This window comes from Phoenix dactylifera, chromosome 18, assembly GCF_009389715.1.
Source record: "Phoenix dactylifera cultivar Barhee BC4 chromosome 18, palm_55x_up_171113_PBpolish2nd_filt_p, whole genome shotgun sequence".
Classification (NCBI taxonomy): Eukaryota; Viridiplantae; Streptophyta; class Magnoliopsida; order Arecales; family Arecaceae; genus Phoenix; species Phoenix dactylifera.
In genome coordinates, this window is record NC_052409.1 from 4,289,790 (window position 1) to 4,305,583 (window position 15,794).

General features: G+C 37.8%; 1 protein-coding gene across 1 annotated transcript; it reads right to left on the minus strand.

Moving 5' to 3' along the window:
* Window positions 1-4,658: 4,658 nt before the first annotated feature.
* LOC103698349 (single-strand DNA endonuclease 1) lies at window positions 4,659-13,198 on the minus strand. Its single transcript, XM_008780350.4, has 14 exons — window positions 13,022-13,198; window positions 12,774-12,931; window positions 11,940-12,001; window positions 11,656-11,783; window positions 10,412-10,463; window positions 10,265-10,337; window positions 10,066-10,139; window positions 8,902-8,961; window positions 8,489-8,660; window positions 6,650-6,749; window positions 6,251-6,333; window positions 6,027-6,127; window positions 5,793-5,923; window positions 4,659-5,273 (listed from the first exon to the last, which is right to left on the minus strand). The coding sequence occupies exons 1-14, from the start codon at window positions 13,087-13,089 to the stop codon at window positions 4,868-4,870; spliced, it is 1,668 nt and encodes a 555-aa protein (XP_008778572.2). The 5' UTR covers window positions 13,090-13,198; the 3' UTR covers window positions 4,659-4,867.
* Between the last annotated feature and the right edge of the window lie 2,596 nt (window positions 13,199-15,794).

A 15,794-nucleotide genomic window follows, 5' to 3' on the forward strand; every position in this document is an offset into this window, starting at 1 on the left:
TCAAAGTATCAAGGACATAAATTGCTGCTTTATCATGCATTCATAGAAGAAAAATTGTAGTTGTTTGCATATTTTAGGTATTATTCGACATCTACAATGGTGAAACTCATAGCTTAGTTTTTCTTTTTTTGGTATCTTCGTTTGGTGCTCCTTTGTATCAAGCAAAGACTCCAATTTTTTCAGTTTCAGAGAGTTGGAAAGAAAAGATATAATTATCAGATTTCATGCAACGTCTTACTATAAAAAAGGGCATATTATCGCATTTCATTCAGCTTCTGGTATACATCTTCCAGTGCGAAAAGAAGAACAAACATTACAGCTGTATCCAACTCCGGAAACTAACCGAAGACTGCTATAAATCAATTGTGAAGTGGGTTTGGACCTTGAGGTACCCCTCTCTCAGACACTCCATAGTTGGAGCCAAAATCATCATCATCGTCGTTGATCACTTGAGATGGAGAAATCTTGGAGAAATAGCAAGTGGGTGATGGATACTCACCTTTCCGGCTCCTGTCCACGTCATTTTTCATACTTCTGAGGCCATGGCTGAAACTAGATGGTTGGCTCACCACAAGTAATATAAGAATGAAGAAAGATATCGATGGCAGAGAGAACTTTACAAGCTTCATGGTGCTGGAGAATGACGTATAAAAAAGAGCAGCAAGTTTGGGAAGAGAGAGAGAGAGAGAGAGAGAGAGAGAGAGAGAGGTTGGATTTGAAGTTGGAGAGAGAGAGAGCAGGACGATGGGGAGTCTACTAATACGGGACCATCTCTCTGTAATGGTGAGAACGACAAGTTTCGTACCAAAATACCCTTGTGGATTCTTCAACTCTCTCTCTCTCTCTCTCTCTCTCTCTCTCGTGTTAGAACGCCAGGTTTTGTCATTAGGTAATAATATATGGTCAGTAGCAAGGGAAGATAGGCTGATAGACCTTTTCATTAGACTACGATTGTTGGCTTTCTTGCCCATTTGCCAACATGCATATTATTGGTTGATTATTATAATTTCAAAACGGAAAATGATCATCTGCAAGCAAGATGCCATGGACCATGGACCAGCGACCTGCATATCATTATGATGTTTCTAGTGATTTGATTTGAAGTGCAGGTTAGATCTTTGTGAGCCAATCCAATGTGCTGAATTTTGCCAATAAAAGGTGGCGATTTGTAGAGAGCTCTTCTTCAAGAATTAGACCGATTGCAAGCTTCCTCGTGTGATTTAAATTGTGTACTCATGGTGAAAGGGTTGCCTCGAGCGACTTCACAAAGTCATTCTTTGGGGAGGTCAGCAGTCATGGAGTGTAGATATATCCATTACAATCCAAAATCAGAAAATATCCAAGCTTTAGCTGCAAAAATTTATCACTTCTGGTGTTTTGTTTTGGACTACAAGAGCAAATGGCCTGCTCATGGAACGTCACTCTAGGGAATCATTAAATTGGCCATCACTCGAGGGACAAGCCGATGTCATCATGGATTGCTAATGAGTACAGGTAGATGGTTTGCATTATTCTACCAATAAATGCAGTACAGTGTGATACATCACGAGCACATGAGACCAGATAAAAAATGGCTATGATTCTGTTTGAGAGAGAGATTATCTGACGTATATCCTTAAGAGAGAGATTCTGTCAATTAGAAATTGTTGTTTTTGCTTACCAATTGGAGTTAGACTCTTCCAGTTCTCCCAGCCTAAATTGGTGCTCCCATGCACTTCTAAATTACGTCGAGGAAGAAATTACACCATACCTACTCTTTCATGCATGATATATATATATTTTTAAATAACCATAAGAACCTCTCTTTCAGGTTCAGGAAATATTCTCCCTCAAGTAAATTCACATGATATCACCGAATATATAACTGACTAAGATGAACACTCAGGTGCTCCCCCATATATAATGAAATATTTGAGTTGCAATACTTGCACACGAGTCCAGATGCTACCAAGGTAAACAAACTACATTTGTCTCCAGCAATTATTCCTATAAACCACTTTACAATGATGTGGGCTACAAGAATGCACATTGAAAGCGATCGACCAAATCTATAGAGGCTACTAGATATCTTAGATTCGCCATCTGTGAGGAAGCAAGCAATAGATCCGAAACCGATGGACTGCCGGCGGCGGTTGGGCACTGGAGATATCCAAAAGTAGGCATTATAAATGGATATATAGATTTGCTATGCTGCAACGCATCATGACAAGGTAACGTTTGATGGGATGCACAAAAGCCATTGAAGCGACTTCAAGCCCCCCTCAAACCACATATCAAGTCAAGGCCAACTCCTTATAAATTCTTTTACCTTTTACTTCCATGAAACGGTATTAGGTAAACGATCATCATTTTGTCGCATACTATAAGCTATCTTATCACTCGATTAATTAATAGATGCATGAGCCGCATACAAATTTCTATCGAATTTGTTATGAAAATAAATGGTCCAAACTTAGTCATATATTGACTACATAGCGGAGAAGTCTGTTTTTTAAATGGAAGGGGTATATCCCTTTCTCTTCAAAGACGTCTTTTGCGGGATAAAACCGTGCGTTGGGAAGAGACTATGAAACTCTCTTTAAAGCAGACAATATCTCTGAGAAGAAGCAGTGGATACCTTCCGACCTCATCAAAATCAATTACAGATTACAGTTGGTAAGCCATCCACTGAAACGCTCTTTTCCATGCTAAACTTTCAAAGTTACCTCATCGATGTGCTCTTTTCAACGGTTGAAAAAGTTCTAGTAAAAAAAAAAGGGCCAGCAACTGGAAAAATCTTTGTTACATTCAATAATGCCACACTTGTTTGGTGGCTCGGATGCGGACAGCCTATAAAGCTATAAGCCTATAACTTACAATGGAGGCCCGGCTTAGCTATCTCATCATTATAGATGGAAACAGCATGTTTCCATTTTAAACTGTTGTATAACTTATAGCAGACGGCGTCTAGCTTCATATAAGCTCGTTCAGCATGATTTCAAGAACCCATCAAGTCAGCCAGGGAAAGAAAAAAAAAAGCAAAAAATGAATTAATAATTTCTTTTTAGAAAATATGATAGCTGCGATAAAAAATATTCTTATGCATGTATAACTGATGTGAAGTATGATTATAGGATGTTATAATGCGTATTTTATCAATTCTTTTGCTAATTGTTTGCTAGTTTAGCATTGCTCGAATCAGAAATTGATAAGGATACAATGAACTTGGGAACAGTCAAACCTATCAAGCAACATTCATAAGTCAAACCTTCAGGCTGCTTACTTCCAAAAAAAAAAAAGACTAAGCCGATACAATGGCATTGTTTTCACACATCATTCCGACTGTAATCATTGGCATGCATGGTCTTGTGGGCTTTTCATTGATCTTTGATTCTCTCCTGATGAAGACGAACTCTGACTAAAAAAAGCCCAAAGCAGGAAAGGTTAAAAAGAGTTTGCCTATTCACGTACTTAAGACATCGATTAATGAAACGATTTTTTTTTTCTCAAGCTGAGAGGCTCATCGGTTCAATTGCTCCTCAAAATCTTGTGGGCTATTCATGAAGCCTATGCCATCTGTGCATCAAAAATGATGCCTTCTCGAAGGGCTTTAAGAGTTGTGCACGGAAGATTCCGTGCATGCATCCTGCCCATGAGCAGCTGTCATGGTATTAGGCCAGGAGGGCCATGCACGTTTAATTTCTTCATTTAAATCAGATTATTTTTTTGGTACTCGGTACCACCCAACCAGATCATAAGATGGCTAATTAATGGCCAATTTATGCCGCATAGCCAAAGTTGTATTGGTGTCCTGTCCTCCAGCTTAGTCGCACAGGTAAAATTTTGACACTCTCTGATTAAAATCACCTCTCAGTGACATACAAGTTTCTTATCATATAACCATGTATATAAGAAATCCATTCTCAGATAGAAAGATTTAGGGTTTAGATTAAGTTGCTATCTAAATAGCAAAACAAAAATCAGATTATTTTGTACTCTGGGCATGCATTTAAATAATTGAAAGATGCTAACCGTGGGATGCCTACACAGAAATTTCTAACTATGTTCTGTATTTATATTACATTTGCCAAGGCATTATTTTTCCTTGGATGCAGTATCACGTCGAAACAGATAAGATGGTTGAGCAAGGGCATTGTTGAGGCCAGATCAAAGTGCCTACGTAGAAATTTCTATATGAACTTCGAGAAGGTAGAATTTTGCATAAATTTGGAAGCACTGCTTCAAAACAATAGAGGTGCCAAATTTAAACTTAGGAGAGTTACTAGCACCTGTTTCAAGAAATAGCTCTTGATACAAATTGCGGAGACATGAATGCAGATGGTAGAAGGCAGCCATCAGGATGGCCAAAGTTTTACATCAACGATGTTGAATAGTATTGTGCAATAATTGCAGTGCATGGACAAAGAAGTGTCGCCAGTTTAGTTGTCGCCTGTAAATTAATTGCTTGGTAGCTTGTGGTGTTTTACTTGGAAATGTCATCTCACATGCACAATTTCCATGGTAGATTTTCCGCTTTTTCAAGAATTTTAAGCAGAGCCTTCGTATGTTCTCTATGGTTTCTAGGTGCTTTTAGTTCTTAGGATCAGATAATACCATATGATTTTTTTGATCAAAATTATCAAAGCTCCAAAAGATCAGAAAAGGTTAGCATTGCAAGATATATCTCAACGTACAGCAATAAATTCATTCATAAACATCACCATACACTCATACAGTGCATGGATTCAGCCTAATGGATCAGATTATATCCAGAAACGACCAAAAGTTTCAACAGCCTAATTTTATATTGAGCTGCAGAACTATGCAGCTGAAACCAATGCTGTCCCACTACAACAATAAATATTTCACACTGTATTTTATGGTTACTCTAATCAAGATCTCCCCTAATACTGTCCATAAACAATCTCAACTCTCTTGCCTTCTTCTCATGTTCAGGTGACAAATCATTTTCTGACTCGGACACATTAATCGCATCCACATGCTGGTCAATAACCGTCCGACACTTTGCAGCTTCACATCCACGGTGAGGTGGTGAAGGGGTGGACAGATCAATGACCTCAGGTTCTACACTGTTTGCATCAATTGGCTGGCAACGGTTGGTTATATCAGAGAGGTAATTGCTTTGCAATTCAACGCTGAGCAACAGGCCTTGTAGCTGGGTATCAACTTCACCAAGAGTAGCTTTGGTTGATTTCCTTGGCCTTGGTCTTCTGCTCTGCTTTTTTCCTTCACCTTTCTTCTCTATGAATTCAGCTATCTTCTCCAGGCAGGCACTGTAGGGATGCATGAAAGAAATAAAAAGGGCTCTAAATGAATAAGTACAGAGAAACTAATAAAAACTTCTAGAAAATTATCACTTACTCTTCTAGAAAATTTTAAAAGTTCCTCGCTAGGCATACATTGGTAAGCCAACCAATTAACACATTTTTGTTGAATTGGATACAGATGAATTTCACAAAGCAGAAATCATACTAAACAAATCTCCTGCCGATGCTACAAGACCATGGGAAATAACGAGCCAGTAGAACATGTGATGAACAGAGGCATAGCAAAGTAGCCATCTAATGCTGGAAATTGGCCTATAGGTAATCCATATTGGCGATGAACAGATCTTGAATAACATAAATGATTAGCAAATCGTGAAGAACTTCTAAAATTTTCATGAGATACTATTACAAGTAGTTAAAACTGGTCCTTCATATATGGTATATATTTACTGTTTCCTGCTATTGGAAGGTGAAGATTTGCTTGCAGGGTCATGCAAGAAGAGTATAAATAACAACAATTGTTACCTTTCAATTAGATCAGCAGGGACTATGGAAGTTTTGAGCCCATCTATGTTGTGCCAGGAAACCTCATAGCATTCTCTTCCCTGCACTTTTCTCTGCTTTACTATAGCAGATACGGGGCAAGAAACTGGTATCTGCAAAGGAACAGACAGAGAATAATTAAATAAAAAGGAAACAGTAAAAGGACACTGAGTTTATGTGCGAAAATTGTATACAAGTGTGTGCGCAAAGTATTACCTCATCCAAGGGAATCCTGACTCCCAGTTTTGATGATGTGGAACGTAGATTAGCAAACCGCCTAAGATCTCTCTCAGCGATCTTGGGAAGGATATATTGATCTGCGGTAGAAGTTACAAATTAGAGAAAATGATGCAAGTCGAGCACGTAAATCAGTCTGCCTGGTTACATATAGATATAGATAATAACGCTCTCATAGAAATTGTCAAGAATGTAGATAGCACCTGTTTTATCAGAATTCCAACCAAAATACCGTTCACATATCTGTTGAAGTTGTGCCCGTAGAAAGCGATGTTGCGTGCACACCCTGCAAGACACGACTCAATCACCGTAAATATCAAAATTCAACTGCTTTAACAATAACTTGAATCAGTATCTCCCACAATGCAATATGGAACAAGACAAGTTCGGCCTTCCAAAAGACATGCATGCCATTCATATTCCATACTAACACAAACAGAGGGAATCAAATAGGCAAGGTCTATTGACATTATATAAACTTATTAAAATCTATCCAAAATACAACTTTTCAATTGCCATAATTCTTTCCATCCCTCTGTGATACACATTCACATTTCAAAACATTAGAACATATTATCGGAATATGATGTATAGCTCTTTACCTCAGTACAGCCTCTGAATCTGGTGAATGACATTTTGGCTTCAGATATGCATTTATGACTTCCAGAAACTGATCGTGAAATTCTAGATTCTTCCCATTTGCTAAAATTAGAAGAAAAAAAAGTCAGGTGGGAAATATTGGGTCAGCAGAATGGTTTTACTTTAATAAAATAAGAGTGGGGCTGATGATCCATATCCAATTATTTTTCAGCATATTACAACCCTTTAGTTGAGATAATGATATTTCTACCTCTGGAAAATGAAATTCAAAAGGCTAGGGACTTAACAGCAGTGAGATGATCAAGCAAAGTAGCTGCTAGAGGTGTAGCAGCCTCATCCCACCAACCCCCACACCCACCCCCCACCCCCCACCCCCCAGGGAAAAAAAAAGGGTATAGAAACCCAAGCTCATAAAAACAGGATATGTTCTAAGAGATCATGGAAGACTGACAAAACTCCTTTAAATAAAACCAGGAAGAAGTGACACATCAGATGTCTCAAAATTTTGTCCAACATGCTTTGCAATACAGAGGATAATTACCTACTGTCAGAAAGTGGGCATACACAAAGCATGATACCATGACTTGCTTATATTTAATCATGAATGTGCATTTTTAACATTATTTAGAGTTTTGACTAACTCTATTTAGACCTTATACGAATCAGTAAATCGCCTTGCTCATAATCTATGACAAAATCTTCAGAGGTTGGCATCAAAACACCATCATCAACACCTATTTTTTACAGTTACACATCTTTCATTACTTTTCTCTAAGAAATGATATAATCATAACTTAAAAAAGGATATTGCAATAACCATACACCGAGGGATACAGCAAATCTTAGCTCTTCAGCTTGAGAAGCAAACACAACACAGGCTTAATACATCGTTAGTGCCTCAGGAACATTGCTACCATATAAGTGAAATTTTGTATGCAGTGTAGTATATGAGAGCCACCAGTAAACATTCATGGAAGTTACTAAGAAAAGACCAGGAGAGCCACCAGTTAATAATAATGGAAGCATGGTCGGCGGAACCGCCCCGAACCACCTGGTTCGGGGCATCCCGAGCCATACTGACAGCGGACAAGGATGGTTCCGGCAACCAAACCGAGATGTCGTTGTCGAAAAAAGAGGAAAAGAGAGAGAGAGCGCGGGGGAGGGAGAGGAAGGAAGAGAGGCAGGCCCGGGGCCGGCCAGCAGAGGCCAGGGAGATGCAGACACGGAGGCCCCTTTTATTTTTGCAGATTTCAAGTTGAAGTTGGCAAATCCATTGCCGACTTTATTTAATTTTTTTAAAATATTTTTATTAATTTTGCGATATTTAAATGAGGTCGGCAAATCAAATCGCAAAATTTTTTAGCGGCCGGACCTCTGTTTCAAACGAAATAGGGCCCCGGCCGTAGCCTCCGCCTCCTTCCCGGGCGTCGGCCTCCTCTCTCTCCCATTCGCTCTCTTCCCTACCTCCTCTGCTGTGTCGGTACAAGCCCGGCCTAACACATTACAGATCCGTACCAACTTGTGCTGTCGAGCAACGAATACGGTGCCCGATACCAGCATAGTAAACCTTGAATGAAAGTTTACTGAAAAAGACCATTTTCAGACTTAATGAGGGCTCAAGACAGACAAAACTAGTAACCAAGTGACCAAAAACTTGTAGAATACGAGAGTTCTGAAAATTTGCACATTCATTTTACCGTTACAAGATTTCGAATATTTACTTCAATTAATTAAACATGGTAGGATGTGCAGCTGATGGATTTGTGTGATAGCCACAGCATAGAGCGAAATCCATGTCTATTATAGTGAGATACTTACATAGATAACTTTCTTCAACTCACCACAATTATGTTGCCTCAGGCATGGATCATTCTCCTTATTCACATCAAAGCTGAGAACTTTCCCTGTATTTTTCTTCCCTTTATACTTTTTTGCCATTGTTAATCCCTCAGACACAATCTGGCACAGAATAGTATCATTGCCTATTGATTTAACAATCCGGCATGCTGTTTCCTGCAGCATTCAAAGTTCAAAAACATGAAAAATTGCAGTTTAGAAGGATCCCTTTCATGCAAATTACTCTGTTGATATTGTCCTGAAACTGAAATAGTACTATGAATTTTTATATGTTCATGATGTAGTGATGATGTCAACACAAACCTATACAACACAAACCCATGTGCCAAAGTTGGAAAAACATTATCAGAGAAATCTGCCCCTATTAAGTCAGGAGGCTAAACTTGATACCACTTACCGGCCCAAATCCACGAACTCCCTGAGAGTAGTCACTGCCAAGAAGAAGAGCCAAAGAAATCTGAAGATCACAGGTAACCAAAACCCATTACTTTAGAAATAAAAACATAAAAACATATATTATAAAAATATAAACATATACTTTTGACAGCATATAGGACGACATTATCATATAAGTCACCAATAGCATTGAAATGTTGATATAGCAGAATCTTGCCATTGCATCTGGTGAGAATATTATAAATTGAGCCCTTATTTTTCTTTTTCTGGGTTATAAGAACTTCTTTTGGCTTAATATGCCATAAAAGAGTTCGAATTTTGTTTGAGTTTTATGTCGAATCAAACTTAGTTTCTAAATTTGATTCTTCGCCAAAGTTTGAAGTACTATGATATTGGGGCATACCAATCATGTAATGGCAAGATATGTACTGCAGTGTAACCCCATTTCGACTCACAGTTTGCCAACACAGGGCAGTAAGTCACTCTACAAACCTAACCCAGGAATTCACTTTCTTCTAATACATTTATCATATATAGTGAAAACGGCGTCGGTTGATTGGTGTGACATCAAAGGCTTTCACCAGATACCAAAGAATTTACTGTATAAGCTAAAGAATAATTCATATAGTTTAGCCTGAATTGATTAAAAAATTTCAATTTTGTGAGAATATACACATATTCCATCTACTTCAATGCTAGGCTACATTGGCCTTGATATTTGATTTCCGATTCTGAGATATATTAATACTCAGACTACCACATGTTTGTAGAATATATTAAGCAAACTCACAATCTATGAAATGCCGTGAGATTATAGCGAAAGGAACAAGTGTTACAAGTATGTATTGGATCGAGTCAAGTAACTTATGATCCATATATACTCGCTTGTCAATGTACAGCATACACATTATATACTTGTATTATATGAGTGTTATGTGAGGGGATATGGTCTATTAATTATAATTATATTACCTAGGTTTTTTTTGGACAAGTATGCCATAAAAGAGTTGGAGTTTTGTTTGAGCACTATTTAGTCAAACTTCATCTGTAAATGTAACCCCTTAATATCTAAATTATACGAACTGATAATCAAAGAAAACTCACGAAAAAAAAGAATTATTGTGGATGTTTCAATACAAGAAAGTGATCTAAGATGGTAACTTACCAGTGAATTCCTTCCAAATCCAAGATTTTTCTCTATATCTTCCATCTCATAGCAAACTACGTAGCCACCCTCCCCTATTTCAAATAAGGGGTTTCAGTAGTCATCAAAGATTAAGTCAGCAAGTTGGGAAAATTATGCTAAAATATGCAACTGTGCATCAAATTTCCCAAACAACACGGTTGTCGGCTCTAGAACTCACCTAGGATAATCTCTCTATAAACTGTCCTAGCTCCAAAAAGGAAAATATCCGAATCTGAACTGAAACACCCATCCTGAAAATGATGACATTCATCATATATCCATACATCGAATTGTTCAAAAATACTTAAAAACCCAATCTACTTACACATAAGGATGCTGAATTCAACAATGCACACTGTGCTTCTGCTTCCTCTAGCCTGATTGAAGTAAAATACCCTTTTAACAAACAGAACTTTATTCTTCAATATGAATATCTAAACCAGCTTAAATTATGTATTGTATTATTCTATCTACAAAAAAAACAGTCTTAGTACCACATTGAACAGTTGCAATTTTAATATTCAGTGGAGCCTAGAATCTTCACAAGTGGTTAGCCACTTTCTTTCCTGAGTTTTGAGAGTATTTATAAATGAAAGCAATCCATTTAGACACAGAGTCTTAAAAATTATACCAGTTAAGAAAGTAAGCCAAACTAAATCTAAATTGAACTGCTATAATACCTGCAATTTAGCAAAAAATGTTGGGATACACTAGTCCAGCCTATATACCAGCTGCCTTCTTTGGTATGTGTGTATTTATAAATTATAATAGGAAACAATTACGGAAAAATAAGAAACAAGGAGATCTATAATGTTGAAATTGTGAATTGAATGGTGATATTCTGGGAGGAAAAATAAATAATAAACTTGTCAAATGTGTAGAAGAAATCAAAGTAGCCACTTCTGTAACAGGCTGCTAGAAAAAGGAAGCGTGGACAGATACATAGAGAGGATAAGTAAAACAGGCCTAGAGAGAAAATTCCTGATGCTGGATCCAAGAAATGTCCAAGTGGTAAACATAAGGAAAATCATGGGAAGACAATTGCCAATTCAGCTTACTGTGAATTCAGTTACAGATTTCAAGTGGTTTCTCCATTATTTGGACAAATCACTGTGCATCCCTAGAAATATGAGGAAACCAAATTATACCTTTCTTAAAGAGGAAAATGCTCCATTACATGGAAAAGATGTTCCCTGGTAACCATAAAGGAGATAACTACTAGATGAGAGCTTTGGCGTAAAGCTTATCAAAGAACAGAACAGTCTCTAAACAACTGCCCTAACAATTATCTATTCATTGTTTAGAATGTACTTGCTCACTCCTAGGTGACATATAGGCCTATTCAAATTACTCTGACTAGGAAACTGACAATTTCATTAACTTCACCCATTAAAATTAACTCCACACCACCAACCACAGCTAATCTTCAACACTTCATCTGCCACACATAATCTTCATAGAAGGAAGAGATAATCAGAATGTCAATATGATCTTCTAGATCATTTATATGAATTATGATAAGTATACAGAAAAGAATATTTATGGAGATACAGCATACAAAAATATTACCCATCTAGGCAAGGAATACCAAGTGCCATTCCGAGAACTTTTGCTTCTTTTATCATACATGAGAATTCAGAACCCATGTTTCTACGAAGTGATGGCATTGTTTGTGAATTTCCATCCTCTCGAGCAACCTGAAACAAAAAAGTTAATAATGTTACAAAATTAGATGAAAGTGCTGTATCTCATATACATGCAGGTAGTATCTGTGTGCGTAAGAAAGAGAGAGGGTGGGTAGAGAAACGAGAGAGAGAGGAGAGAGAGAGAGAGAGAGAGAGAGAGAGACTAACCTCGGAACCAAAACCCAATCGCCGTCTATAAGTGGACAATTTAATGGAAGGAATCGATCCATCTGGCAAACACAACAAAAGTTTCACAGTTTGTTCCAAAATAATGTCCTCTACCATAGAAACATTTATTCTTTATTGACAAACAAACACTATCAGCATGGAAAAACTAAAAATATAAGCCATTACATATTTGTACACATTTATTCCTGTTGCTCCGAGCACACATCCATAGCCAGAACATTTTTGCAATGTTTGTCAATATTTTTTCTCCTTTATAGGTACACAGGTTCACCTCTTCAACCCTATTTAACTGGGTTCGGGATTAGATATCTAGAGGCAACATATCTACTCAAACATATGTTATAGTTCCTCCTAATACGACATGGTTCATATTACTACTACTCAAATTTCTTTATTGTCAACAAAAAAAAAAAAATCTTTAATGTCAGTTAATACATGGAAATACGTCGCATGATTTCATGCCAAAGATTCCCCATTACACCTATGACTGACAAACCAAACAACCAACCATGAGGAATATCAAAGGCAGCAAAAAGTTTGGTTACAGTAAATTCTCTCTGTTACAAATATTGCCAATACTTGCAATCAAAATCCACTATTACATTAGAAATATTGTCTCCACAAACTTCGATAACAAAACCATGTGAAATCATAACTGAAATATCTAAATCTCTACCTCTATGCTCAAAGATCTTACAGGAATTAGGCAAACTCGTCTCTAATTATCACCAGAACAAAATACCTCTCTCTTCTTTTCTCATTAAAACAAAAAAAAGAAGAAATAGAGAAAAAAATAATAATAAGAGTTGGTACCTGTAACGAAAATAAGGCTACAGTTCAAGGCGATCAGGGCTCGGAGCCTGTGGAAAAGATTTCTGAGGTAGAGCTTCTCCTTCGCGCGGGCCGGCGACCGGCGGGCGTTCTGGAATTGGATCAGCCAGCAAGAGAGATCCACGCACAGCCTCTTGTTCCTGGGATCAAGGAGAGGAGATAAGAGCGAGTGAAAAAGAGTGGCAAGAAGGGTAATAAAGAAGTGAGAGAGGAGGATTTGGGGAACTTACTGGAGATGGTGAAGGGGGAGGGTTTTCTTGCAGGATTCCAAGATATCCCACAGATTTTTCACCCCCATCCCTCCCCAAGAAATCGAAAGAAAGAAAGAAAGAAACGGAATAATAAAAGAAATTCAAATCTGTTTCTTTGGAGAGACGAGGAAAGGGAGAAAAATCGCTTTTTTTTTTTCAAAAGAGGGAAGGCCCAAGAATTTGAAAGAAAACCCTTCCGTTGTGATACTAAATTACTAAGTTACCCCTAATCATGGATTCAATTTTCATGTGCACTTGCCTGCGGATGGATTTGAGCGGTGATCTCGAACGGGCGCTGACGGAAAAGGAATGTTCACACGCTGCGTTGGCCGAGAATTACCTCGCCGTCCCTTTGGTCGGCTTTTGCCGTCATTATATCCGTCCGCGTGTGTTCCGCCTGCTGAAGTTGTGCCATGGACCGCCTGTGTCGAATAATATCTATTCAAGTTTATTTTTATATTTAAATATAGATAAAAATTTAAACATCTAATTAATATTATATTTATATTTATACAATACATACTTAACTATTCGATTTCATTTGTAATTTTATTTAATTTTAAAAAATAATAAATTTTTAAAAAATAAATAATTTATGATCCACCTAATAATATTTTTAATTTTATGACCATAAAATTTAATTATTTAATTTATATTTATATTTATATGACATCCATTATTTATCCATATCCATTTAAAATAAGTATGCATATGAATTTTTCAGCGACTAACAACTACATCCATATTCGTCAAACAAAACAAATATAAAAATCGATATTAGTCTCTGATCCATATTTGTATCAAGAAAGCTCCGCAACCATTTGCAAGAATGTATCTGCAAGGACCCGTGCGGGCGTGTGCTTAGTCTCGCATTAGTTATTCACTGAGTAGATCTTGGATACTTATACGGGATCAAGGAATCCAAATAATACCTTCTGGCTAGCCATTTTGGGTAAGGTTCTAGATTGTCACAAATAGTATCAGAGCGAAACTGGCCCATAACCTATGTGGACTAGGAGACACTGCAACACGAAACCATTGGGGGTGACCACGAGCCAATTGTGGTGTTTGTAATTAAATTTAAATAAATTTGAATCCTTAGCCTGACGAGGACGTCATGGCTTGAATGGAGGGAGTACGTGAGGATTCGTGCGGGCATGTATTTAAACCCATATCGATTATTCGCTGGGTAGATCTTGGATACTTATACAGGATCAAAAAATCTAAATAATATCTTTCGGCTGGCTATTTTGGATGAGTCTCTGAATTGTTACAAAAACTTCGCAATACCACCGTAGCCATGATTCCTTGATAACCAAAATTTATTTAGTGTTTCGAGAGATGAAAAGGTATGCCGACGATGCAGACACCGACTTGATAAGCGAGCGATCGTATCCTCTGATGGTTGCAACCATCCGGCCATTCGCACCCGCAGCACACTATCCTGCCCACAAACATTTGGAATTTACTGCATTTGCTTGGCCTCGGACACCAGAGGTATGTATCGATGCAATTGTTAGTATTCACTCAGATGTTAAAGTTAAGTTTTAAACAAAATAAAAAAACTAATTATATGATTAAACTCCATACTCTAACCCCAGTTGATAAGACCTTGTAAAGTGGAAATACCATGCTCTTGCACATCTCCATCCATGATATGTCATGAACTTGCAACACGTTGCATTTTTATTAGGTTTTCATACACATGCCGGTGCTTATGTGTTTCGTCAATTGGTCTATATATCGCCACTAATGTTGCGGATTTAGCATGTGATGATGCATGTATATGCATTTTTATTGCATTCTACTGTTTATGTTTTTCAGAATTTGTACATCTTACCATACTATAGTATAAATAGTATACTATATATATGTATATATAGTATACTATTTGGGATGATATTGGAATATATAGATTCTGCCAATTTAGTGAATGGTGATCCACAACACATGACTAAGTAATTTTCTAGTGTTTTCATGCAATTTATAACATATTAGTTCATTACAAGCCGGGCATTTTTATTCTAGCTTGGAAAAATGATGTGCAGAAGTATTATTGAATTATACCATTCAAGATCTGGACCATGCTAAATCGGTCAATTTGGGATGTAACGAACTAGATCAATTGATTAACGGAATGATTCATTCTATCCATTCGAAATAGAAGCTCTAGTGTGCATTCAACCTCCTAAGGAGGGAGAGGGAAAAGAAAAGTGAGGAATGGAGGGAGAGGAAGAGGGAAGGGAGGGGAGAGAGAGAGGAGAGTACATCTTTTCCTCCCTCCCTCTCTCTCTCTCTCTCTCTCTCTCTCTCTCTCTCTCTCTCTCTCTCTCTCTCTCTCTCAAAAATTATATAGGACGGGCACTATAAAATATTATGTAGAGCCATACTCTTAATTTGCCGCCTTTTCTGTAGCATCCACGCTAAAGAGGAAAACCAAAAGTTAAATAAAGACATGACTTCCTACTAATTCAGAGTCTCAGTCCGTCTATTTCATAACTTAAAGAAGCAAAAAAGAATAGAAAATTGCATGCGTATGTACGAGGGAGAAGGAACGCCGCCTCCTCCAGCAGGAGAAGCAGCTCTACCCGTCCCGCCTCCGCTCCGAGATCCACGCCCAGCTCGCCGGAATATCCTCCGCCGACCCCGCCGACCATTCTGCCTCCACCGGCGGCTGTTACGGCCCAATGTCCTCCAACGACCATATCAAGGCCCTCGCCGACCGGTTCATGAAGGAGGGGGCCGAAGACCT

Excerpts from the sequence above, each read along its gene's own strand:
- LOC103698349 (XM_008780350.4), bottom strand. The coding sequence starts at position 13,089 with ATGGGGGTGAAAAATCTGTGGGATATCTTGGAATCCTGCAAGAAAACC. Across the intron at positions 11,784-11,939 it reads GATTGGGTTTTGGTTCCGAG|GTTGCTCGAGAGGATGGAAA; the intron begins GTTAGTCTCTCT and ends TTTTTGTTTCAG. Across the intron at positions 8,962-10,065 it reads GATTTGGAAGGAATTCACTG|ATTTCTTTGGCTCTTCTTCT; the intron begins GTAAGTTACCAT and ends TGTGATCTTCAG.